We start from the raw sequence: 26477 nt of genomic DNA on the forward strand, positions 1-26477 counted from the left end.
CCCTCCCCGGCTGCTGCTCCCCGGTGGAGGCAAGAGGTGGTTGGGGGGGACCATGGCTGACGTTTTCCCGGCCAACGATTCCACAGCGTCTCAGGACGTGGCCAACCGCTTCGCGCGCAAAGGGGCGCTGAGACAGAAGAACGTGCATGAGGTGAAGGACCACAAATTCATCGCCCGGTTCTTCAAGCAGCCCACCTTCTGCAGCCACTGCACCGACTTCATCTGGTAGGTGCGCGCGGGGCGGGGCGCACGGACAGCCACTCCGGACCCCTCTCGCGGCGCCCCAGAGAGCGGCCAGTCCCTCTCTGGTCCGGGGTCTCTTGGCCCCGGGGGGACCCGCGCTCGCCCCAGCGCCCCGAGTGCAGGCGGGTCCACTCCAGGGCTGACTCACGCGGGGAACTTGGAGAGCCGGTGCGAGTCCGAACTCCCGCCCGGAATGACTCGAGTACGCCCGGGCCACTGCCTCGGGGGGCAGGACTCCCAGGAAAGTCGCCTCCCGGTCACACACACACACACACACACACACCCTGCCACGGGAGGGAGCCTGTCCGCGCGCGGGGGTGACACCGATCCCCTCCACGGGGCTCGTTGCCCCCGTCGCCCCGGGCGCAACCGCCCTCCGTGCAGACAGCGGAGAAGCCGGGATGTGCGCAAAAGGGGAAAGTGGAAAGGAGAATCCAGGGGGCAGAGCTTCCCCGAGAACCAGCCCCGGGAGGAACCGCGGGAGCCGCGGCCAGAGCGCCGCGCGGTCCGAGCGGCTGGCGAGCCGGGCTGGGCGCGTTCGGGGCGGGCGGCGGCGGGTTCTGTGTATTCTACGTTTCCTATCGGGCGTGCACTCCACTGGAACCTTGGGTCCCTGCCTACTGTAGTTTGTATCTGCTGGGCACGGAAAGACTTTGACTTTCCTGGGTGAGCCCGGAGAGGGAGGAGAGGCAGCAAACTGTTGAAAGCTTGCAGTGGGGGAGGGGGAATTAAAATCGAGCAGGCAAATGGCAGAAAGGCAGAGGGAGTCATTTAAAATAGACCCTGTCAACACGAGATTAGAACCTGTAACCCTGTTGATGAGGACAGAGGCTTTATTTAAGAAAAATATTCTAAGGGCTGAAAGTGTCAGAGTTCAGGTAATTTCTAATGAATTCAGCTTTTCTTAACCCCGGGGACTTGATAAATGAACGGTCTTCAGGGACCTCTGAACCCTGCAAAACTAGGTGAAATTGTTTGTGCTTCTTTTTTTTTTTTTGGTGAGATAATTACAGCTTTGATTAACTGATTCTCAAAGGGTCAGTTACCTCCCCCCCCCCCAAAGAAAAGTTAGAAAGCTGGAAGTAAGGGAACTCTAGGTGCTCCACTGAGGAGCTGTCGTTTTCTTTTTAGATTGCTACCTGCCTCTTCTGCCTCCTTCATTGATACATTCCCAAGCTCCCTAAGTCAGAGCTGTGGCTAGGGTCCCTTAGCTCTTACCTCTCATAGAGATGCGTGGAGAAGCTGCATCAGGGTGGCAGTGCCACAGAGTGCACGGTGCCATCAGCTGGCTGTGTGGCACATGTATCTTGTTGGGGCCCTAGGGAGAAGTATGGGTGGCTCTGTATGAATCCATCACATCTGGGGGAAAACATCTCAAAGAGTGAATCTCACAAACGTGGTGCTAATGAGGCGCTCTAATTTTTTTATGGATGGCTTTATTTGAATCCATCATACACAGGGAAGATCATCTCTGAGAGCCCCACACATGTGCTTGCTTTTATTGATGGCTTTATTTGAATTCACAGCTGGGGAAATCATCTCTAAGGGAGTCCCACCAATGTGGTGCTACTAAGTACACTTATGAAAAGCACAGCCACCCCTGTGAATGATTTCCATCATGTAATTAAGTCAGCCTGTGAAACAATTTGTGTTCACAGGAGTAGATAAGTGTATGTAAGGCTATTTAAAATAAGTTCTTGGAGCATGAGGCAAAGAAAGGACATTTCATTTAAAAGGAAGTCTTCAGCCGGCTGTGTCAACTGTGAAATTCCATTAAAGAACAGTTAGCCTGCTGATGTCTTTTGCAGGAAGTATATAGGTAAGTTAGAAAAGGCACTCCAACAAACAAAGCTAGGCTAGCTAATGTCTTTCCATTATCAGTTGCTCTGGAGGAATTGCCCCTGGTGACCTGAAGTGGCACGTCAGGTCACCAGGTGTAAGGTGAAGTGGAAAATAAAAGACTTCCTGAGGAATTCCTGTAACATTTCTCTACTTAACTATAAAGCAGCCACTTGGAAGTTCTAGGAAAATATTCACCAGGCTTGTCTAGCAGTGGTTTTAATTTTTTCAGTTTTCTTTCATTGTTTCTATGGGTCCTTAATTTATGAGTTTTATTTAAACATTAAAGCACTGATATTTTGAAACTAAATGTTTGGGTTTTAAGTATTTTGGGGGGAAGACTAAGTTAATAATAAAGAAATGTGAAGTGCTTTGTAAACTTAAAACGCTGTGTGAAGCAAGAGATTATGACTAATAACCTTCTGAAAATTAATGCAGTTCATCCTAGTTGGAATGGTGTTTGCAATTTAATGCCCATGTCAAGGTTCTCTGCTTAGAGAGTAAATTCTCTAAAGTAATTTACAAGAACAAAATAGCCTCTGTGCTTCAAATGCTATTGGCTTTCAGTAAAAATTAGATCATAATCTCAAATGCAAACAGGAATAATACTGTGTAAGATCTGACTCCTTTAAAGCCAAAATTTAATGTTAAGAGTGGTGCTGTTTGGCAATTTCTAGGCAAATATTTTAAACAAATTCATAACAAATGACGAAGCCACTTTTTAACTGTCTGTTGAGAGAAAAAACTATTTTCATTTGGTCTTTAGGGACCAAATTAAGCCATTTCTATTTTTTCTCCTCGTAAGGTTCTTTATATTTTTATATTGTAGCCAATAACTTTGAATATACAATTCTTGTCTCAAAACGTAAGTACCTATAACACTGTAAACACTTGGAAAGAACCTTGATACGTTGAAATAGTTCAGTGAGCCTTTAGGGCCAGATAGATTTTTTTTTTTTTTTCAGAGTTGAATTTACATAGTAACCTAAGCTATTTAGGCCTGTTTTTCCTATCAAATCATTGGGTTTTATGTGCAGACCTTTAACCTGGAGAGTGCTTTGCCACATAACTGGCTTAAAACATGGCATCCAATTCAAAATATATTAAGATATTTTGTTCTTGTTTGTTTTTCAGGGGGTTTGGGAAACAAGGCTTCCAGTGCCAAGGTAAGCTGCCATACTGGATTTTGTTTTCAAGCACAACATGAAAATGAGCATTCCACACAGGAACAGTATTTCCAGTTAGCTTTTCTTTGTCATCCAAAAAAAAAAAAAAAAAAGATTATTTGGATATTTTTGAAATACGAGAGCTGTAAATTGGGGCCTTAAAAAAAAAAATCGTGCGGTATTGCCTAGTCATCTGCATATAGAGCTGCCTCTTTATTGGAGGAAAAACCTTTCTATAATTTTCTTTTGCCAAGAACATTCTTGTCAGAAACTGCTGTCTTCGTGTGGGTGTTCAGAAAAGGAATCTCTCTGTAATCCTGTGTTTTTTTTCCTTCTTCCTCCGTTTTCGTTGTTCATCTCATATGCATTGAGTTGGACTCCTAATTAATTTTAGGCATACATTATACTAATAAGTTTGTTTGTTTGTTTTGATTACTAATTGTCATCCAAAACAAAGTTTGCACATTTTAAAGTAGATGACTGGTTACTGTAGTATGAGGCCCATTTTTCCTTTGGCTTAAATATGTGACAACATATAGTATCTGTTTTCATCCAGAAAAAAGTCAGTCTCTTCCTGATTTATAGTTACATTTCACACATATCAAATATCTAACTTTTCATACTCCATTTGCTTAAACGTTTTATTTATTTTTCTAAAAACCATTTTATAGCTCGTGAAGGCATCCCAGGTTGATTAGCCCACGTTCTGGCTCTCACCATCTATACTATGTTTATTTAGTTCTGGTTACATTTCCCATCTGGGCACAGGTTTATTAGGGCAAGTGGAAAGTACATCCTAGCCTGGAAAATATCCTAACACTATTTAATAAGCACATTAGAGAGGCACTGTTTGTACTTTTTGTAACTTTAAAATTGTGCTAGTAAGTTCATTACCATTAAAATCTGAAAATTTGTGAATTTGTTTCTTATATACATTTTCTAAACGTTTTAAATACAGGTATTTTATGGTGTAATTATTTAACACTCCACCTTTCTCCACAGTGTGCTTAAAACCTTTGTTGAATAAAACATTTTGAGTTACTTTGGGAAATCAAGGGACATTCCTTTAAAAAAGAATGAAGAAAAGGCATGTTGCATTAGTCTCTTTATGAAAGATGAACATGTAGCTCTTCCCATTTCCCGGAGTTGGGGAGCGGAACTTCGTAGGCAATATTTGGGCCTAGGCTTGAACGTGATTTTAGGAAGCTTAAAGATGTAAACTTGTGATTGTGGGCTAACGCGATTCACATCTCATGTTTTTGGTGGTGTTTGTGTGGGGACCTATGGAAACTTATTAAAAAGTGTTTGCTAAATTTTCTAAATATTATCAAGTACAAAGTGGGTATGTTATGTTTAAAAACTATCATTTTCTGCATGTAAAGAACTCAGGATAATATTGGTTCTTTTTAGACCCCTCGTCTGAGCAAATTTTGTTGATGAAATCAACAAGTGGGTGGGTTAGTAGGCCGTGGGAGGCGGGCGGGGCGGAGAAGACCTGAATGGTTTTCCCAGAGAGTATCTATTGAACTTTTAGTGGATTAGCAGATTAATAGTCTGTCAGCATAGTTCCCTTTTACCTAAATTATAAAAGTGATACAAAAATTGCAAACACCGTATAAAATAAAATTGAATATACCCTTCTCCCTTCTACTTAAGACATCCATTCATTCAATCACATATATTTTGTTATTTAAAGAGATCAAATTCTTAATCATTCTGCAATTTAAGTTTTTCACTCAGTAGTATGAGGTGGATATTCTTCCATGTCAAAACATCAATTTTATCTCACTTGGTGTTGCATATGCAAATATCGCAAATTTATTCAACGATTTCTCCACTGATGGATATTTTAATTGTTTCTAAGTTCTTACTAGTACAAATACTACTGTCAATATCCTTGGACACTAGTATAGGTATTTCTACGATACCTAGAAGTCTGTGTGTACATTTAAAATTTTAATGAGTACAGCTAAGTTGCTCTCCAAATAGGTTCCAATTCACATTGTCAGTATTGATTTGAGAAGTACCCCTTTCCCTTCATTCTTACTAGTATTGGATGATATCAATCTTTTATGTTTTTGCTCTGGTAGGTGAAAAAGGGCTTTTTTTTTTTCCATCTCCTGGATGAGGGTGTTTCTTCAAACATGTTTTAGCCATTTGTATTTTTCCTGCGAATTACCTTACTTTACCTGGTACTTGAATTCAGGATTTACAAATGAGACAATTTAGAGCTGTGACTCCATGCTTTCTGGACTGTTCTTTGTTTTGGCGAAGAGTTAAACCTTATGTCTCTTTAATGAGTTCCCATACTGCATTTATAAATTTTAACCGACAAACCATTTCAAGTGTAAACCCATTCGTAACATGCTGTTCCATTTTGTTTAGTATGTCACCTACGTTGGACTTCCAGTAGGTACATGCTAGTCCATTATATCTTATTGTTTTTTGTAAACTAAGGACATATTGGCTCAGAACAATGCTTTTTAATTGTACAAATACAAGTTACCTGACATTTCCTAGTCGGGTGCTCTCAAAAATGTTTCTAACATCTGACCATTTAAAAATGTTTTCTCATTGTACTCTAGACTTTTCCTCTTGGTTCTGTTTGATAGTCTCAGCTTTATTCAGTGGAATAAGTCTTATCTGTGCCTTTGGCAACACTTCCTCTGGGGTGGCAGCTGGAGTTTGAGACTACTCTTGCTTCCCATCAGTTCTCTCACTCGGTGGAGGCAGAGCGTCTTCTAGCTCTATGTCATGTTGCTTTGGTCAGTAGAGAAATATCTATAGCAGAATTTGCTTTTATAAACCAGAGGTGCATCTGCTCCAGATGAGTCATACATTCATGTGGTAAGACAGCTTTCAGCCTAAAACGTTTGCCATCATTTTACTTAGTAAATGTTAAGTCAGAATCGGAAGACTAAAGAAATGAGTTTTAGTCCTTAAAACTGGGTTTGTAATCTATGCCATTTACAATGCATTACATTTTACAAGCATGTACTAAAAGCATGTAAGAGTACTTCTCACTTCTCCCCTTCTCCAAGATACAGCGTGAATGGAAGCAGGAAACTCTTCTGAAGAGAGATTTATTGGGTTGTTCCCACGTTCACTTAGTGGACTCCATGCCATTCTTATATTGAAATACAGAGTTACAACCGTGAACATTGACATTGCTAGGGCAGGTAACACAGGAGGATCCCATCGTGGGAATTGCCTGTCTGAAACAGTGAAACCAAGGGCCTTAAACACTTGGGAGAAGGGCGCAGGGTAGACCTAGAAGCTGTGAAGCACTTTTCTTAAGTTTCTTAGAGATGAAGACAAGCTTGTCCTTTTGTATTGCAGGTCTGAAATGACCCTTGAAATGACATGACTCGAATTTGCCTTTTGATTTTTTTTGGCATAACATCTTGTGGGTTCATGTGATCTGCTCAGTGTTTGTTTCATTTCCACGAGGCTAGTGGAGAGCTGCTCCTTGCCCATATGTTTTTTCAGAGAAAGGAGAGGGAGAAAAGGAGGTAGGCTTGTCTGGCTTGGTCCTCAATGAAGCTGAGATTCACTTGGAAGATCTGTTCTCCAATGGGGAGTTTCTGTCTTGCCCTGGCTGCTTCCAAAACCATTTGTCCCAGAGCAGAACGATCCACCGAGCTGTCGAAGGTTCTCCTGGTCTGGGGCACCGGAGCCTAAACAGTCTTATCTATTACTTTCACTACTGGAAAAGGGGATGAGCCAACTCAATTTTTTTTTTTTTCCTCCTCAGAGTTAGCAAGACTCACGTGCTTCTCCAGTTACAGTGATAGAAACCGCCTCTCCGACTGTGACCCGCTTACATGACATGCCAGTTACTCACGTAGTCTGTTAGATCTGGTTCTCCTCAACCTGTTTCCCCTGCCTTTTCTCTTCTTTCCCTTTTGTTTGATGTCACAAATTAGAATGTACTGCCAGCCCGTGCTTTCAAGCTGCCACCGTGAAGCACTTTTGAATCTTGAGCCATTTCCCTGCTAAGAACATATCAAATACTGTCATTAACACCGAAGCTCTGTATTTTCCAGTAGTTAAGGGTTAAAAATCAGCTCGCCTTCACTGACATTTCATTTTGAAGGCCTGTTTCAGGGTAGATATTGTCCATCGGCTCACCTGAGCGGGATGGTGTTTTATACTTCTCCTGTAAGAAGGTAGGTTGATGTGTGTGGGAAGAAAAAAAATGAGATCCTCTTGGCTGTATGACCTAAGAATTCCAGAAAACCAAGCTGATAGAAGGGCGACTTTCAAGAGAAAGTGAATTGAATTGGCAGCTTTTAAGGAAAGGGTGTCTATTCTCGTAGTCCACTGGGTTCTGAGAGGCAAGCAGCGTGGACACCAAGCGCCAGGAACTAGAAGGGAACCGAGGTCCGAGGTCTGAGCTGGGCAGAATTGCGAGGTCGGCCTCCTTCAACAGAGTGCTTGTCCTTCTCGTGGACTGTGTTGGCCACCTCTAAGCTCAGCTCACTTGTTTTCAAAGGCGATGCTGGGATTTTCCATCCTTTATCTTCAAAACAGGGATCAGCAGCCTGGCCCCTCACTTCTCATTGGTTACTGCCCCGCAAATTGGAAGCTGTGTTAACCAAAGATGAGCTCTTGGAGTGATCTATATAGTTCCAGATAGGCCCACGGAAGAGTGAGTATAATTTAAAACTGGGAGGTTTTGAACTGAGGTCAGATCAAAGCATTTCAGCTTCAAAGCATGTCAGTAATACCTACAATACAGAAAAGTGCAGTGGAGCTGGGCAGTTAGAAATGCTTTTCTTTTAATAGTTTTTTTCTCTGCAGAGATGCATTAACGCTTGTTAGGAATAGGGCCACATGGATGAAGCTTGTGTTGGGTGTTCCCATTTGTTGCTGTATACCTGCCACAGAGTGATTTCTGATTAATGGCTTTTGAAAGCGTACTTAGTACATCAGGCGAAAGTTTTATTTTATACACACACACCTCCCACCAGAAGCTGATGTTGCAGCCTATGAAGTGACTATCCTAGGTAGTAGAAACCTAATATTTTTGAGGAAGAATCTTTTTGATTTTAAGGTGAAATGATTTACTGCTCTCTGAGTGTTTGGCTCAACTGCATGATGTTCCAATTTAAGTTTTCAGCGGAATTAACCCCCAGCTTGCCCATTTGTTTTCCTTCAGAACGTTCCGATTTCAGAATTGCGTTGATTTCCGAGCTTCCCTCTCAGATGCAGTCTGGCTCCTCGGGAGGACGTTCTGTCTCAAGTCTCGCTGCCTGGCATTTTCAGACTCATCCAAGGATGTTTTTCCATCCTCCCAGTCATTCTGAATCAGTGGCAGTTTCCCAGAAAGTTTTTACTTCTTTCCTCGACCTCTTTTTTTTGCCCACAGAATGCCTGTTTCACCTGTGAGTCTTCACCTAAAGTGTAGCTCAGCCCTTTTCCGCTCTCCTGCCGTTCTGGTTGCTCTCCCTGTCATGAGACCTCTATCCTGTAAAGTTTGTCTCTTCTGCCAGCCTTGAGAGCAAGGACTGAGGCTTCTACTCTGTGTCTCCAGTGTTTAATGCAGTGCCTGGCTCTCAGTAGACACTATGTAAATATTTGCTGGGCGTATGATTATATAAATATTGGGAGAGATGATATGAATGTGCACAACCAAAAGGATCACAGAGACTTCTACCTGCTTACTATTTTTTTTTTTTAAATCTAGTTTATAATCCAAAGTGATGTCAACTAGGGTAGATCTCTAGATAGCTTTTAAAAAGTACTTTGAAGCAAAGCATATTTATTCAAAACGTGGAGCAGAAAATTTTAATTTGTATCTATAACAAGTTATATGTTATGCTAAACCTAAAAAATTGGTACAGTAACAAAGCACTTAATTTGACGTCTGTCTTTAGAAAAGTACCCAAGCATCAGAAACGAGTCTTATTGTCATAAATAAGAGCATGTTATGGGCCACAGCAGGAGGGAGGAAACGGAGGACAAGGGGAAAAATTAAAACCAGCTAAAGTACACGCGTTTGGTACAGCCCTTTAAATCTGTTTTCCTTTGAGATTGCTAATAGTCGAAACAACATTGTAATGCTCCAGAGGGGGGTAGTAGCTCAATTTTGTTTATTCTGGGGATTCGGGTACATCCTGTACTTGAAAGGTTTCTGTGCCTCCATGTCTGAGTAGGAATGGATGAGAGAATGGATCAGGTACGGTTGTACCTGAGTTATCACTTTAAAAGTTTTATTCAGCTGAGAGGAAAGAAAAACTTATTTATTAAATGGTGCGATGTGCTGGACATCTAGGAGCTTTCATATTTTATAGACTTTCATTCCAAAAGCACCCCATTAAGCTCGGGATAGTGTCCTCGTTTTAGAAATCAGAGTGCTGATCTTACCAGGCTGGTGGGGTGGAGCGTGGGTTCAGATCCTAACAATTCCGCAGAAGACATTTTTCAAAGCCAAGTGGAGACCTCGGGTTCTTACAAATCCTGGATTTATGTTAGAGGAAGGAACAATGCCTTTAATGGAAACACGAAACATTTCTTGGGACAGGATTAAGGCTTTACCGTCCTCATCTATCTGTCAGAGTTTCCATGACAAACCCTTTATATCGGGTCTTGTTTTCTACCAAAGTGAAACCTCATGTTAGACTTTAACTTGAGACGGGGACATGTCCGTACTGGCACAGTATTAACAGTCAAATCTAATTGAAATTACTATAGCTACATTAAACCTCCCTCTCTATTCAATTATGCAAAGGGAAAAATGGTTTCTGGAAATAGATTTCTATCAAAAAATGGAATGGAGGGAATGATTTGATTAATTGTCAACAGAGGATAAGAAATATTTTAGAGCAAGTTCAAAGTAAGAGTATGAGGAAAGTTCATCTTTAATGCCTTTACTTGCCGTGATTCCCCCTGCCCCCCTTTCCCCCCCACAATATCTATACATCTCTAGTTTTGGCATTTTGGGGAAATATAGGATCCATCTATATTATCTGGGATGACTCCACTAGGCAGTTAGGAGATAAATAATGAGGATGGCAATACGAGACGTGAAGGTGTTATAAATAAGTTTCGCTCCAACTTGGACAAATTTGGATGAGAAATAGGATAGGAGAGTCCTGTTAATAGCTGAACTCTGAGCAAAATTCTCTTAGAAATGATCTAATTCCTAGTAGTGCCATTTACCCTGTTAGTGAGACCATGAGTCTGGTAGTGATGTGTGTATATAGCAGTGGGCAAAGTCTGGTTAGAGCTTTTCCTATACTTGAAACATAACAATCACCCATGTAATGCTTACTCTTAGACATTGGTCCAAGCAGTTTTCATTAACTCGTTTGATCTTCACACCAATTCTGAAAAGGCTAAAGAGTGTTATCATCCCCATTTTACAGATGAGGAAGCAGAGGCACAAAGAAGTTTAGTAACTTGCCCAAGATCCCAGGAAATGGGGGAGCCGGGCTTCAAACCCAGGCGGACAGGTCCAGACTCCATGTTGTTTACCCAGGTGCTCTCTGCCACCTCACAGTCCCCCTTTTGTCTCAGACTTGTACACTGCCAACACTAACTTGGTTGGAGGTGTAGGAGAGTGAAGAGTGCAGCTAGGTGACACTTACGTGCCTACTCCCGATCGCAGGAGATCGTGCCAGAGACACAGACCTCCATTGTGTCTATTGTGCCAGAGAGTGCAGAGCATGGGACAACGTCTGGCATCAGGGAGCTCGGAGTGAAGCAACTCAGAAACAACACGTCGTCATATAAATCTTGATGAAATAGTGTCGAAGCATGTCTGGAGGAGACAGACAGACTTCTGGGCTCAGAAGAGGTGTCTTTGGATTTGGGCTTTGATGCAGGCATAGAATTCCCTTCGGTCGGAGAGATGGGAGAGGCTGTTCTAAAGTGGGGAAGTAACATGAGCAAGACAAGAGGCACGAAAGTGACTTGTACATTCAGGGAGCAGTGTGGACTGGAAAGGAGGCCAGACTATTTGAGGTGCTGTCGGTGCCGGTCCCCAAACTCCGAAGGGAAGAACAGATTGGAGAAATGTGTGCGGAGCTGCTTTACGCTTTTCCCCCACATACTGTTCTTCTACGCTAATACATTATTTCCTTTTTGTATCTTTTGTATTTGTATGTCATGCTCTCTTTTTTAGAAAAATGTTGCAATTACAAGAGGTTAAAGCTTGCATGTCCATGAAAGATACATTGTAGTGAAGCTTAGAAAATGACTTCTTGTTTTAGAAAGTGTACTTTGACACTATTCAGAGAATCTCTACTGTCATGAAGCTGTTACTATTGATTTACAGTATCACTGTTGAAAAGTCCAGGGTCTTACAGCATGGAAATTATGACTGAGGATGTGACACTGAGTTATACTAGACGTGTTGGTATGCATTAGTAAGGGAAGTGCTGAAGAAATAAAACATTTACATATTTAAAATCAGCACTTTCTACTTTAAAAAGTATATACTAACTTTGTCCAAATTTCTGGTTCATTATCAGTGCTTCCTTTCTTTTCCATGGGCCTAAATTCAGAGAGACGATGTCATATCCCTAATCAGAAACCTTCGTGAAGGATGGTAAGAGCAGAAGATGGATTTTCATCTGGATTTCAGAATTGCAAAATAAAAATTCACATAGTACTGCTGCTGTTCTGACTTGTACTTATGATATGCCACCATTCTATAGGAGCTGGCATCCCTGCCCCCGCTCTGCTGGGGCAGAGAGAAGTAGCTTATCTGTAGTCCTGTGGCTTTGAGAGCAGGCAGATTGAGTAAAGGTGTTTAATCGTAGTTGTTTTTTAATGTCTGAAGCTATGCAGGTAAGTAGCCAATCTCTTTTACTTCTCTCTTCATTTGTTTTTCTTCCCTCAGGTTTTCTAATAAAGTGGGATTAGTGATGTTGTTTGTCGCAACTGGAATAAAACTTATTGATTCAAGAAAGTTAGGCTCATGCTTGTAAAGGCTTTCATTAGCTTCCGTTGGGGTATGGCTTAAAGTTAAATGGCAATAAATGAGCTTAAATTATTTTCTTGTGAATTAATGCATGTACCTATACAACTATCTTAAAATGTGAAAATGGGAGATAACTCAAAAAATTTTTTTTCGATATTGCAACCTGATTCTTAACTATTTACAATGCAGAGCATTTTAAATCATACTTATTTTCTTCTAAGGAAAAGGTGTTTTTCTTAATGTAGCTGTAACCGTAAGAAGTTGTGTATGGATGTTTATCATTTAATAGGTGGATTATAAAAATCATGTGGTGAGTCATTTGCCTAATAATAACGTTGAAATCTTCTTTTGAGTAAATCTCATTCTTTCACATGCTGAGTTTGTTTGATTTTGCTAACGTGATTTTTGTCACTTTGATTTCACATCAGCTATTTTGATCTGAGTGACTCATTAACAGGGAAAACTTCATCATTCTCCTGTTTTGATTCGTTTTGTCTCTATACTACAGGTTTAAAATTAAGTGATCATTCATTTTAAATCAGAAGCATGCAGGACTGTTTTGTTTGTTTTTTATTCTTTAGGTCCAAGTTCAAGTTTAGGTTTAAGGGCTGAGATGCGTTGTCCATATTTTCCTTTTTTTGCTTACTTGCACCACAGCTGGTACCGAGTGAAGTCCGTTCTTGTGTGCAAATTAACTTGCAAAATTGCATTTTATAAAGGTTAATTATTGGGCAGGAGCTGGAATTGTTGGTATGCTTAAGACTTGCCATGGTGGTCTAGGAGGAATCTAATGAAATGCTATAGAAGAATAATTAAGATAAAAAAGTAAAGCTACTAGAGACCATAGGATAACTCATTGGGCAAGACTCTGGGCTGATTAAATTCTTCAGTTACTATGATAATGAGAGGTAATACTAATTCTTTTAATGAATTTTAGTTGAAGGCATAGACTCAGGGAAAATAAAGCATTCATGATACTAATTTTGATAGGATCATTTGTGGACAAGGTGCTTTTGGCTGACTGGCCTATTGGAGGAGAATTAATGAAGGGCCAAGTTTTATCTCCGAATTCTGAAGTGCATCATTAACTTTTGACCCTTGTTTACATTTCCCATGTGTCCCATTTATGTCAAGTTATATTTGACATTCTGTATATTTTGTCCTAACAACTTGAAACTAGACATTTTTTCTTGGGATCTAAAAAATATATATTCATTTGAAGTGATAGAACATATTCGCGTCAGATGGGCAAAACTTAATCACTGAGGAAGAACCGGGCTAGGTGTCTTATTAAACTTTGGATTTAATGTTGCTTAAATTATGTATTCATAGGTGATAAAAACATGCTAGTGTTTAAGAGCAGGTTAATAATCTGAATTCATATACATTTAAATACTGACATTTCTTGACCTCCTTGCTGAATTCCGTAGTCACAGGTGCAGGAAGAGCCCTGTTCTTAGAATTTAAAGCAAGAAAGGACTATGGGGGCTGAGTAGTTGAGGTCTTTGAATTTACAGCTGTGGAGCTGGCCATGAGAGTTAAGTGACTTACTGTAAACCCAGTCACAAGAGTGTGACCAACTATGTCTCCAGCTCCCAACTTCCTGTAGTGACACTGGGCCCACTGAGACCTTCCTGCTTAGTAGCTCAGAAATCTTTGTACTTATCTGTATTTTGTAGTCTTGAATCTTAAGTGCTATTGCCAGGGAGTACTGGAGCTTATCCAGTAATCTCTATTAAAAAAAAAAAAAAAAATGACCTGTGTAAACAAAGCAGGTACCAGTTTCCTTTTTTTTTTCTTTGAAAACTGGCAGTGCCTTTTACAGATACATGTTCATCTTGATCTAAAGTGTTGGAATTTTACTGAGTAAGCATTGTAAGTTTATCTTTTTGCAATTTATAGGTTATCAGTCTGGTGATAACATAAAGACCTCATTTAAAATATTGTATTAAAAATGGTTAAGGCTTTGCATTTGTAGTGGAGGAAAATGACTACTTGAAATTATAAAGTAGTTTTCTTTGACCTTTGTCTAATTTTAACTCTTGCCATGATTCTTTGGGAACAGGCAACATCTGTTTTCTGGTCTATAATTGATCTTACTTTGAGATACTACATCAGAGCTGATTTTGCATTTTACATATTAGCTAAAATATATATGTACAAATCAATTAGGTAATCTGCAAATGTATGTTTTTAGTAGCTCCCTAAACTAGATTCAAATTGCGATTAAATATAACCGTAGAGTTTATTATTTGGTAGTTTTACCTTCTGTAGAATTCATAACCCCACACTTAGAATTGAAATTATTCTTGGGCAGTGGTATAGTCAAGTACAGAGGTCAAACATCTATTTCCTGCAGTTTTAGTGTTGTTGATTTGAAGTTCTGATCTTGCAAATAGACATAGAAACTATACAAAATGTACAAAACGACAGATCTAATAATAAATATGGACGTTTATGCATGCCTTTTTCAATATTTTCTTTCTAAATCTATGCACAATATGGCTTATAAATGTTTCTTGGAAAATTTTTCTTCATGTCCAAGATTTCTAAGTTGCTACAGAAATGAGCCCAAAATGATGGTTCCTTTTTTTTGCCTTGGTGAATTTCTCCACAATACTCTTGGCCATCTTTATTGTTCCAAGAGTCTTTGAATCATCTTCAAAACTAGGAAATTCTAGGTTAAAAATGATCACTGCTGATTTCAAGTATATGAATAATTTTGAAAATTTTTGGTAGGATTTAAGTGCCAAAGGTAGGCAGTTTCTAGGTCACCACATTTACAGCTCCTTTATTCTTGTTATATGGAACTTATTGCCAGTTTTGAATATGAGCCTTCCTTTTCAAATAATTCAGTTCAGTTTTCCAGAAAAATCTTTGATGGTTCTAGGATGGGGAGCAGGGACTTGGTGTTATTCCATGAACTGAGACTTATGCCAGCCACATTTCATCCTCAAGTGACTAAGCCATCCTTGGCTCTAACGAGTTCTGTCTCATCAAGCTCCTTAAACCTTTAGAAGAAATAGTTTTTCTTCAAAATTTTACCTTAATTTTAGACACAGGAAAGTTAAAAAATGATAGAGAGTTTCCATCTCTCTCTCACCCAGCTTCCCTCAGCATTAACCTCTTACAGGAGCAGAGTATAATTACCAAGAACAGGAAATTATTAACTAAATTATAAACTTTATTTAAATTTCCACCAGTTTTTCCACTAACGTCTTTTTTTTTTCTGCTTTGGATTTTATATATCTAATTATTTTTCCTTCGTCTTAGAGGTAATAGTTTTTTTTTTTTTTTTACCAGAATTGTCTGGGTGTAGTGTATGTGATGATGCATCAGTGCAGTCAGATGTTTTCTTTGATCATAAATCAGACCACTCTTTTTTTTTTTCTTCTTCTTATTGTATTGGAGTGATGCCACTCTCTGGGGTCAGCCTGTGGTCACTGTGGTTGCTAGTTGGTTGTCACTATGAGTTTATATTGCTTCTCATTGGGATTCTTATTTACAGGAAGGAGAATAGGAATGGTAGCCCTTGAAGGTCAAGGATCTCATGCCTTTGCCTGGTCTTTTCTGGAGAGATGAGCTGGGAATTCATAGAGCTTCAGAGATCTGGAAAGCCAGCTAATTTTCTCGACTACTGCTGGTTCATGGATTTTGAGCGATGATGGGAATGTTTTATAATTTTCACTTTTCTAGTATGGTAGCACTGACTGACTATTAAACACCTGAAGTCTGACTATTAAACACCTGAAGTGGTGGAGCTGAATTTTTATTTTTGAAGTTCAAGGGCCACACGTGGGGAGTGGCTGCTGTATTGGACAGTTCAACTTCAGAGCATTCTTAGTGAGTGAAATTGGATCATGGTTTTTAAACTTTCCATTGTAAAATAAAACGCAGGTATATAAAACCACACACACAAATGTGTGGCTTAAGGAGACATCATAAAGCCAACATTCCTGTAACCACTGCCCAGGTCGAGTAGCAGAACTTGATCGCGTCCTCCATTTGCCTTGTCTCTTCCTCCAAAGTGACCACTATTGTGACTTCTAGATCCATCACTTCCATGCCTGCCTTTTATCACCCACGGTGGTGATGCTGGGACACTGTTGTGTAGTCTTGCACACTTAAAAATTATTGGACATGTCCTTGAATCTCTCCTAATCTACAGTTTCATCCTCTACCCCCTTATTCTTGTTTATCTGGGGGAGAAACCTTTGTTTTAGGACCTGTAGAGTTTCCCACAGGAGTCGCTGATCACATGCTCATAGGTCAGCACACTGGCAGCTGGATCTAGAGGTCTGATCATACTCAGATTCAACCTGGGTCATGTGATTTTTAAGATGCCTTCGTAACTTCCCATGCTTGTTGGTTATACGTATATTGACACAAAAACAATAGATCATTTTTCCATCAAATAAAGTATTCAAAATTGAGAACAGTTAACCTAGTTAAATTGGTTTACGTTAAATGTTACAGTACACAGCAATATGGAAACATTTGCATGCTACCTGTGGAAAACTAGGTTGTCGGAGGTCTTTCTAAATGTGTGGTGTCCATTATACCTCTATGTACATTTTAGTTTTTACCGGGTACTTCTGTGGGCAGGAGGTGTTACTATGTTCGAGTGTGGGGGTGTGTCTGCCTATTGGGGGTGGTGGAACGAATTGCTAATTGAATTGTAACGTAGCCATTTATTTGTCTCAACCTCACACACATGACTGTACATACTGTCTTTTTTATTGTTGTTCTCAGTCTTTTAATTTCCAACACAGGATCAAAATTGGGCTTTAGAGTTATTTTTGTACACTGAGATATCTGGGGGCAAAGTGAATAAGCATGCGGGAGGTGAATTTGGTGTGTTCCTATTTGAAGAAGCAGATGGTAAACAACTCTTGGACGTGTCGTGTACAAAACTACTCTAGCTGTTGATGTGGAGGAGGGTTTTCCTGAGAATTAGAGGGCTCGATCACTCTTATCAGGGAGTTTAAAATGTAACTGGATAAGTATGACTTAGACACATAGAGCACTCAAGAGTTCTTCTATTTAAGAAAGTCAACACGTATAAGTTTAAAAAAAAAAATTAAGAGACCTTTCTACGTGATAAGTGAGCACTAGACTGGAAATCAGGTCATCTTGGTTTGAAGCGGGTTTGGGCCTCGGTCCTCTTTGTAATGGGGGAGTTGGATTCTGCTGGGTAGTAAACATATGACACTCTTGCCGGATGCTCTGTTAACTATAATGCTAATTAATCACGGTCCTCTTTCAACTTCAGAATTCTCAACTCGGTACTCCAAGGAGCCATTACATATCATTTGATTGGGATTGACCTGGAAGAGCACACTCGTTTGTCACTCCTAGGCTGTCTGCTTTCCAAGTCCCCTCCATGGCACGGCTTTCCTGAGGACGGAGATCTTTGGGGGTGCTAAGTCACCTTGCTACTCAGTGTTTATGTATTTCTCTCTCATCTTTTAATTCTTCCACAGAAGTGTAGTATCTCGGAAAAATAATCAGCAGATCTGAACAATTTTCCTAAATGTATTCTCATTGAAATATTCAAAGTTTCATGCAAAACAAACCCTCGGTTGCTGAGAATTGGCTGTAAGCCAGGAACTGGATTTGTTTAGGATGAAAAAACCAAACCCTGTTCATGCCTCGATGTTTTTTTTCTTTTTTAGCAGCATGTAAAATGTTAAGTTTTTCTGACTTCTGCTGGGTCCAAGCCAATGTTTTTTACTATCCAATTTCTGTGAACTCCTTAGAGTTGAAATCTGGCATTTGAGTCATGTTTTGGTTTTGTGGTGGTTTACAGAGCTGTGACCCGAGTAATCACTCTGGAGGGCCCCCCTTTTCTAGTCCGGAGAGGAAATAAAATACAGGGAGTAGTAGACCTTTGTGATTGATCTCATAGGAACCTTAACGAAAGCTGAAATTATGGTACCCCAACCCCAGTGTTGGCTGAGGGTAGCAAGAGTGCCGATTGTTCTCTTCAGAAAAGCAAGTCAGGATACGGTGTTCCTAAAACTGAGAGCAGAGAGAAGGGAAAGCAGAAAAGCTCTGAAGGGTGGCTAGCTGTGACTTTTTTTTTTTGAAAGCTTGCTTACAATCCTTTGAGCTAGAGAGAGCCCCAGGATTACTTTGAGTTTACAAGACTGCATGCTTTTGCATGCACAAGTCCTATTTGACCTTTAAAATAATTTTTATTACTGTCTCTCATCCCTCTCCTTTCTCCCTTCTAAAAAAGCTGGCCTTTTGTGTGAAGTTTTAGCTTACGTGGTTGACGTTAAGACACTAAAACCTCCATGTATGGCTGGCTACCATCCATCTACTTATATAGTCAGCACATATCTACCAGGCACTGTGCTAGATGCTGGGAATAACCACAGTACCTAACGTTATGGAGTGTGGCCCAGTATGAAGCACTTTACATAGATGCTTAACAACCAAACGAGGACAGGCAAGTGTACGATGAGGCTCAGAGAGTAAGTGTTGCCTGAATCATACAGTGACTGGTTTAGGTTTGTATTTGAATATAGACCTTAATTATGGATTCGTTTTGTTCTTTTCATCACACATGGATTTTTGTGAAATTTCACCCGAAACGTGGTTTTTGAAAGGTAAATTCTTTATGGCTTTGTGTATCTTTAAAAGCAAATTCCCCATTTTTACAGTTTGGATCCAGATGTTGTTTTCCCTCCGTGGTGCTCCCCCCTCCACCCATCACTCACAATAGAACATAGAAAATCTATCTGTAAGAACATGCTCTTTAATTTCCTGTCTCGCATCCTGGTGGGATGTGGCGATAGGATCAGACGCTGCGGTGGAGCCTAGCAAATGTTAAATGGAGAACGTTTCAGAGATACGTGGAATGGTTTTGTATTTAATAAAAGACTTTCAGTCCTCACGTTTTACCTTCTAGGAGCGTCCTCTTTTCTGTCCTTTCCATAGGTTGGGACACAACTGAGTAATTGTATATGTTTGCTGTGCGCTTGCTCTGTCTGCCCTTTTGAGCTGCTGAGATCAGTTAACGTTGAACTTAACCAGAGTCGGATGTAGTCTGGCCATTACAAACTCAGCTTCCCTTAGAATTCGCAGCGTGTACTCACATCCGATGTGGGCACCAGATTCATATTTTGGGTTTCTATTTCGATGGGCCTCTGATTTACCAGTACTTATAAATTCTTAATATTTTAAAAATTTGATAAGGGGGGATCTGCTAAAAGTGATATCAGATGATACCTTTGATTTCCTTTTGATAATCAGTTTATTTAAAAATATTCCTATATTTTTGTGTCATATTCTACTTCTGTAACCTCCAAATATTTGAAACCAGCTCTGAAAACTTGTGTCTTTCATCCATATAACGTAATTGTTCATTTCAAATCATCCTTTCTGTCCTTATATTTCTATTGCTCATTTTTTAAAAAATTTGAAGTCGTCAGAGAGCATTTATTTGAATATTAGTATGACAAGTTTGGAGGAGAATTATTTCACAAAATTGGGTCTAAAAATTTAGATAACTGATAAATACATATATATGTATGTATATGTATGTGTATATTTGACACTGCTGTATCCACCAAGCATGACGTCTAATGCTGGAGATATAAATAAGTCAAACAGAGACTGTTCCTGCTATAATCCCTGTAGTGATGGACCCAGTCACTAACCCAGTAATCAATATAGATAACTCTCTACTGCTTATGGGGTTGTAAAGGAAAGGGCCCTGGGATAACAAGGGCCTGGAGGGGTCAAGAACATCTCACCTAAGGGGAACATGTGAGCTTAAAGGATGAACAGGAATTATCTGGGTGAAGAAAGGAAAAACCTTCTGGGCAAAGTAACTAGCATGGCCCTGAAAGAAGGGAGCCCTCGGTGTTCTTGGAAGCAGAAGCAGCCCCATTACTGGAGTGGGATGTGGTGCAGGGTGAGGAGATGCTGGAGAGGAAGGCAGGGGCCACCTCGAAGGTCCTAGACCATGTTGAAGATTTTGTCCCTCAGCCACGGGAGTCCGTAAAAGAGCTTGAAGGAAGGAAATAGCCTGATCACAATTTCCTCGGAAGGATCGAGCCTGTTATATGAAGGACGGGGCCGCCTAGCGAGTGGCTAGTCCTCATTCCACTGAGAGACTCGGTTCCTGAATTTTGGAGTGGTGGCTGTGAAGAGATTTACAAGCCTAGGGTCTATTTAGAAGGTGAAATCAGCTGGGCATGGTGATGAATGGGATGTGGAAGGCAAGGGGCAGGTCACAGATCAGGGCCGGTGGGGCCACTCACTGTCCTGTAGCAAGCTAGAGGAAGACCAGGTTTGGGAGAAGAGCACATGGTTTTGAACTTAATGAAAGAGGTGCCTGAGAAGTCTCCAAAGGGAGGAACGTAGAATGCCCGCTGGATTCAGGCATTGGAGCTGAGAAGAGGTGGCCACAGCTGGAGAGCAAATGTGTGGTGTCATCTGATTACAGGTTGAATGGAATGAATGGCAAGGATTAGCATACCTGGGAAGAGGTCTCAAAGTGAGCCAATGAGAGGGCCAGTGCAGCTGGCATAGTGGAACCTGATGTTCACTGGCTGTGTAGATGAGGAAGAGCCTGCAGAAGAGAGAGGTAGGGGCGAGACAAAACCAGGGGCTGTCGTATTGAAAAGCAGAGGCAAGGGGAGGACCTGTTGCTATAGGCGAGGTGAGGTTTACCGACAGGAGCTGCATTGATGGGCTGGTGGGGGTAGAGCTTTATTGTCATGGGATGTTCATTAGCATGGTTCTATCTTCCCATGCATTGTTGAGGTTATGGTTTCTTAGAAATGTCTCTCTTTCAACCAATCAGGATAAAAAAATGTTACCCTGCTTTCATTCTTTAGAAAGAGAGAAAATTGAGTTTTTTTTAATTTAAAAAATTTTTATGTATTCAACACCCAGTTTTCACTGAGCTGGTCTCACTCGACCCGTCTTTCTGCTTTTCTCTTGGGTATCACTACAGAAGGAAACAGCTGGGGAGATAAACTTTTCAGATAATTAATTCATATGTGACTCAGAGAGGTATCAACCCTGAGCAAAATGCCCCTTGGCCTTTGTTTGCTCAGGACGTTTGTGTATATCAGTAGGACTACTTAATTATTTTTTTTAGAGTCGCGCAGCTGTCATACCTATTCATCCTATCAGAAAAGATAAAACGGATCAGCAGTCAAGCAAACATTTGTTGGTGTTTGGGAGTGATTTTCATTAAGCTAGAATATTCTATTAGAGACTCAACTCCATTTTCAAGTATTTTGTTAAGAGGGTCTCAGGATGATTGCAGGCAAAGGGATATTTGGAGGGTCATGTGCTCTGACGTTAACGAGATTACAGAATTTTAGGCATAAGATGGACTTTAAAACAGCAACAGGAAAAACATTGTGGACTCATCTGTGTGTGTGTGAGTGAGGCTGGTAGTGGGTTTGATGGGGATCTGGAGAGGAATGACGTCTCAGACTGTTTATTTCTGTTCTCTCTTCCTAAGAATTTTGTCTGTTTTAGGAACCGCTCCATATTTTTAATCCCTGGAGCAACTCCATGAATTAACAAGGGGGCGTGTCTCAGATATTAATAAAGGAAGTCCTGAAGATAAGTTTTATTGAGTGCTTTTGGGGTGATGGGGGGAGATAGGATGTCCGAGTAATTTGGAATTGTAGCTCCCTGCTTCTAGGGCTCAGGTTATCAGGGCAAGGGGGTCGGGTATGTGACTCTTAGTTGCATATTCTGACAGCTTGGTAGTTTGGGTTAAAAGAAAGGCTGGCCCCTGCTTCTTGGCCTCCCAGTCTTTCCCTTAGCCTTAGTCTCGACTCATTCTTCTGAGCTCGAGTATAAATAGGACCGCTTTGCATCTCCTCTCTCTCTAACCTTTGAAGACTCATATACATTTATTATGCTCTCCCATGTGACGGATGCCCTGTCCTGTGTTTAATATCTATCCTTTCATTGTATTAGTCAAGTCTGGAAAAGTTATAAGCTGTAGCAACACATTGATTCCCAAATCTCAGTGGCTGAACACAACAGAGGTTTGTTTCTCCCTCTTCATACATATCCACTGAGCGTAGACTCTTCTCCTGTTTTGTAGATTTTAGCATTTAGAGAAGCGGTCCCAACTTTTTTGGCACCAGGGACCAGTGCTCCTATGAGAATCTAATACCTGATGATCTGAGGCGGTGACGCCAGCGGCTACAACTTCAGATGGATGTTCACTCTCACCCATTGCTGTGCGGCCCGGTTCCTAACAGGCCATGGACCGGTACCGATCTGTGGCCCGGGGGTTGGGGACCCCTGCTCCAGAACATGAAGCTACTTCCTCCAGAAGCTAGGGAAGAGAGAATAGTGTATCATGCAGGGGCTTCTCATTGCTTTAGCCCAAGAACGACACGTCTCACAGCTCATTGGTCAGAGCAAGCCATGTGACCTTCAAGCGGAGGAGGGGAAGGAATGGCATATACAGGAAGGAATGAGAATATTAGATGACTGTTTTTGTCTCTGCCACATCTTTGTTTTTATTTCTGTGAAAGACATTTCTGACAACTGTATAATCTCTTGGTTGGTAAATGTATTGCTATAGCCCTTTCTTGATGAAAACTGTCTTAAAGATAATGTAAAGTACACATAATCTGTCTTGTTAATGCACTTTTATAGTTTTACTAAAGATTTGATTAGTATTTTCCTTTGGAATCCAATGGTAGCAAGCCAATTCCTTTTTGTTCAGAATATACAAGAGCAGAAGAAAACAACTTTTGCCCCATTCACAGCAGTATGTATAAATGTAACACCTCTTGGAATAGGACATGGGAATTCTGGCAATACCTAGGGGATCTCATTTGTTCAGGTAGTTTCATAGCCTCTGCTGCAGGGTGTGGGGAGGGGTGTGTAGGAAATTGGGGGAAGGGGGACGTTAGAATCTAACACTGTTGACTGTCATCCAAACTAGGTGCATGCTTTCATTTTCTGTGAGGTCTAAATTAGGTTCCTGGTATTTAAGGCATCTGTTTGTGACTCGAGTCCGATGATTTTAAGGAGGCTGAAATCTTTGTTTAGGTAAAATGAAAACTTCAGATTTCTCTCCAGACCTTCTCAACCATGCGCCATGCATGAAAATAGCTCTCCAAGAGAAACCAGCATGGAGGCAGGAAGTCTACGTTACAGATCATTTTAAAATACACTAGGTTTGCCCTACAGAGAATCTAACAAATCTGTAACAAAGACAAGTGATATTGAATGGAAATGTGTTCCTCCTAAAAGCTGAAAAGGTTTGTATTCCTCAGAGCACTCAGCCTTTACTGGCCTTCCCTTTGTCACACGAACACAAGTATAAAATGGCCTCATCTGAATAGCGAGTCCGTATTAAAGGGTCTGCGTTAGTGATCAAGGCGTGTATGTCTAGGGTCGTTCAGTTGTCTTGTCTGTAACTCTACCCTTTGCCGGTCGTTGACAGGCTCACCTTGTTTGATCTTGTCCTCAAGTTCTGTGAGGAGGAAGAGTGTTTCTTACTCTCCTGTGCCGTGTGCTTGTTTGTGAGCTAAGAGGAAGGAGTCTGGATTATGTACATGGGAGAGAACGATGGGGATTGAGTCCCGGCCAATGTGAGTAGTTCTCTGTCGTCCACGTCCCCAAGGAGTCCTGTGGCCTGAGTGTGTCTGTTCCACGTCCGCATGGGACAAGCAGAAGTAGGTTGTCTTTCCTCTTACTGGGGCCAACTTCAGAAACTCTTTAGGAAGATGCTCTTAATTGAAACCTTGATTTTGTGGTTGGGTTCAGGTTTAAAAAATTTTTTAGTGCCCTCTTCCCCCTTAACTGTACTAGTCAGTATGTTCTTTTTAGAAACTTTGCAAATAAAGTGTAAAGAAGAAATTAAATCATTTATAATCTTCCTCATTATCCTTCCTTCCTCTTTTAATGTATATATGCATAAAAATTATTTTCAGATTCTACTTTTATTACTTAATGTATTGTGACCACCCACTTGGAAAATGGTCCATGGACTTGAATAATATATTGTGACCACCCACTTGGAAAATGGTCCATGGACTTGAATGGTCCATGGACTTATTCAAGATAAGATAGATGCTCAGCATCACTATTCATTAGGGAAATGTGAACCGACCACAGGAGATATCACTGCACACCCGTTAGGATGGCTCTTCTCAAGAAAACAAACACAAGTGTAGGCAAGGGTGTGGAGGAGTTGAAACCTGCGTGTCGCTGGTAGGGATGTAAAAATGGTTCAGCCTCTGTGAAAAACGATATAGCAGCTCTCAAAAAATTAAACATAGGAGCACTGTATGATCCGGCAATTTCTCTTCTGGGTATCTACCCCAAAGAATTAAAAGCAGAGATGTGAATAGACATTCGCACATTCATGTTCATAGCTGTTATTCACAATATAGCCAACAGGTTGAAACAACTTAAGTGTCTATCGATGGATGAGCGGATAAACAAAATGTGATATACACATTCAGTGGAATATTAGCCCTAGAAGGAAAAACATTCTGACATTTCTCACATCAGTTAAGTGTTCTTTGAAAACACGATCGGTATGCTGTTTCGTCATGTGGACCATCTTACTGTTTGTTAGCCACTGACATTGTTCCGTGTTTCACTAACATGAACAAGACGGTGATAAATATCTTTGCGTATCAGTTTTTTCTTTATAGCTCATTACTCAGGATAGAGTCCTGGAAGGGAGATTACAGGTGATATGAATGTTTTTAAGGCTTTTGATCCCTATCATCACATTACCTTCAGAAGGGTTATTAAATTTCATTTCAGCCAAATGCTCATTTCATCTTATCTTTCCAGACACTATATATTATCATTAAAAACAAATTGCCTATTAAGCCAAACAATGGTTTGTCATCGTTGTTTTAATTCACATCCGTTTCATTGCTAGTGATTGAAATGGTTTTCCCATTTTCATTAATAATTCCTGAAACATAGGGAGTGCTTTATCTGTTGAATGAATTTGAGTACCTACTAGGTGTCAAGAGCTTTTTTAGGGATACTGGACATAATGTCAAACAAGGCTGGCATGTTATACTTCCCTTATTGTGCATTGAAGTCTAGTAGAAGGGCCAATGAACCAATCAGGATAAAATTGAAAGGCACCATCCAAAAAGAAGCAAGCCTGACACGGAAACAAATATTAGTGGCTCTTACCTCAATCTACAAGAGACAGAGGCGTCTAGGTGGTGAAATGGAGCAGCATTTCTAGAAGGAAAACCCCAAGGTACAAACTAAAATCGGCCACTTGGATTTCTTTTTTTGAGGATTTGACAAGTCATTATCCTTTGTTTTTTTTTTTGTTTGTTTTCTTATTCAGTTTTATTTTCCTGGGTAATTTTTAAGTAGTCTTTATATAGTAAATCATTACCCTTTTGCTATTCAGATATATTGTAATTATTTACCCTTCTTAGCTCTATTTGTACCCCATCCCCAGTAACTTGCATTTTTTTTTTTTTTTAATGACAATCTGTCAGGAAGGACGCTGCACCTAGAAGAGTTGAAAGGAGGGGACAGCCCTATTGTCCCTCCTCTCCCTAGGAGAAGCATGTGCGGTGTAGGATAGAGTCAGCTGTGAGGGCAGCCACGTCTCAGGCCTGCACCTGCGTGTTTGGGGCTAGGTCAGCTTGATCTCCATCATGCAGCTCACACTCCTGGGAGAGGCCATGCGCTAGAACTCTGCCGCTCTGCTCCGAAGTCTGTTTCTCTCCACTGCCCATGCTCTTCAAGCTCTGATCTGTGCTGAGTGTGGGCCTGTCCTGGGAAAGTGCCAGATCCTAGTGGGGTCCCTGTCTGGAACCAAAGATTTCAGCATTTACTGCCTTTCTCACTAGGAGTGACTCTGCTGATGGGCACGTCTCCTTTATCGTTCGTAAGAATCTGATTAGAATAGCCCATCATTTTCATTTCCTCTGCAGAGTCAAAGTCAAAAATGCTGGGGGGTGAGGGGAGGGAAGAAGAGTTAGGGGACAGGGAGGCCCCAAGGGGACCCCGAGCTGTCTGTCTGAGGGCTTTGAAAGGGTGGCAGGGGACAGAGTGGAGGACGGAATTCAAGCCATCAGCCAAGCACCCTTTCATATTCTCAAGCTTCAAAACTAAGATTTTCTTCCACTTCCTGAACTAGGAACCAAGTCTCCATGGGGTCAGTAACTTGCCAAGTTCAAGGAGCAGTCGTTTGTGGTGGACCTAAGATTTGAACCTGGTTGAGCTGATAATGAAACCTGATTTTTTCAAGTTTTTAAAGTCATCTTTATTGAAGCACAATTTACATTCAGTAAAATTTGCCCCAA

At 40.9% G+C, this 26477-nt stretch overlaps 1 protein-coding gene across 2 annotated transcripts in view; it reads left to right on the forward strand.

Annotated features, from left to right (window-relative positions):
* Positions 1 to 6: 6 nt before the first annotated feature.
* The window catches only part of PRKCA (protein kinase C alpha), a 406973-nt gene continuing 380502 nt past the window's right edge, over positions 7 to 26477 (forward strand). For both annotated transcript variants that reach the window (XM_011368504.2, XM_023535630.1), the window contains exons 1-2: positions 7 to 225; positions 3217 to 3248. In XM_011368504.2, the coding sequence (XP_011366806.1) occupies positions 53 to 225; positions 3217 to 3248 (205 nt within the window). In that variant the 5' untranslated portion in view covers positions 7 to 52. The remainder of the gene's footprint in view (positions 226 to 3216; positions 3249 to 26477) is intronic.

Source organism: Pteropus vampyrus, unplaced genomic scaffold (assembly GCF_000151845.1).
Source record: "Pteropus vampyrus isolate Shadow unplaced genomic scaffold, Pvam_2.0 Scaffold143, whole genome shotgun sequence".
In the NCBI taxonomy this organism is placed as follows: Eukaryota; Metazoa; Chordata; class Mammalia; order Chiroptera; family Pteropodidae; genus Pteropus; species Pteropus vampyrus.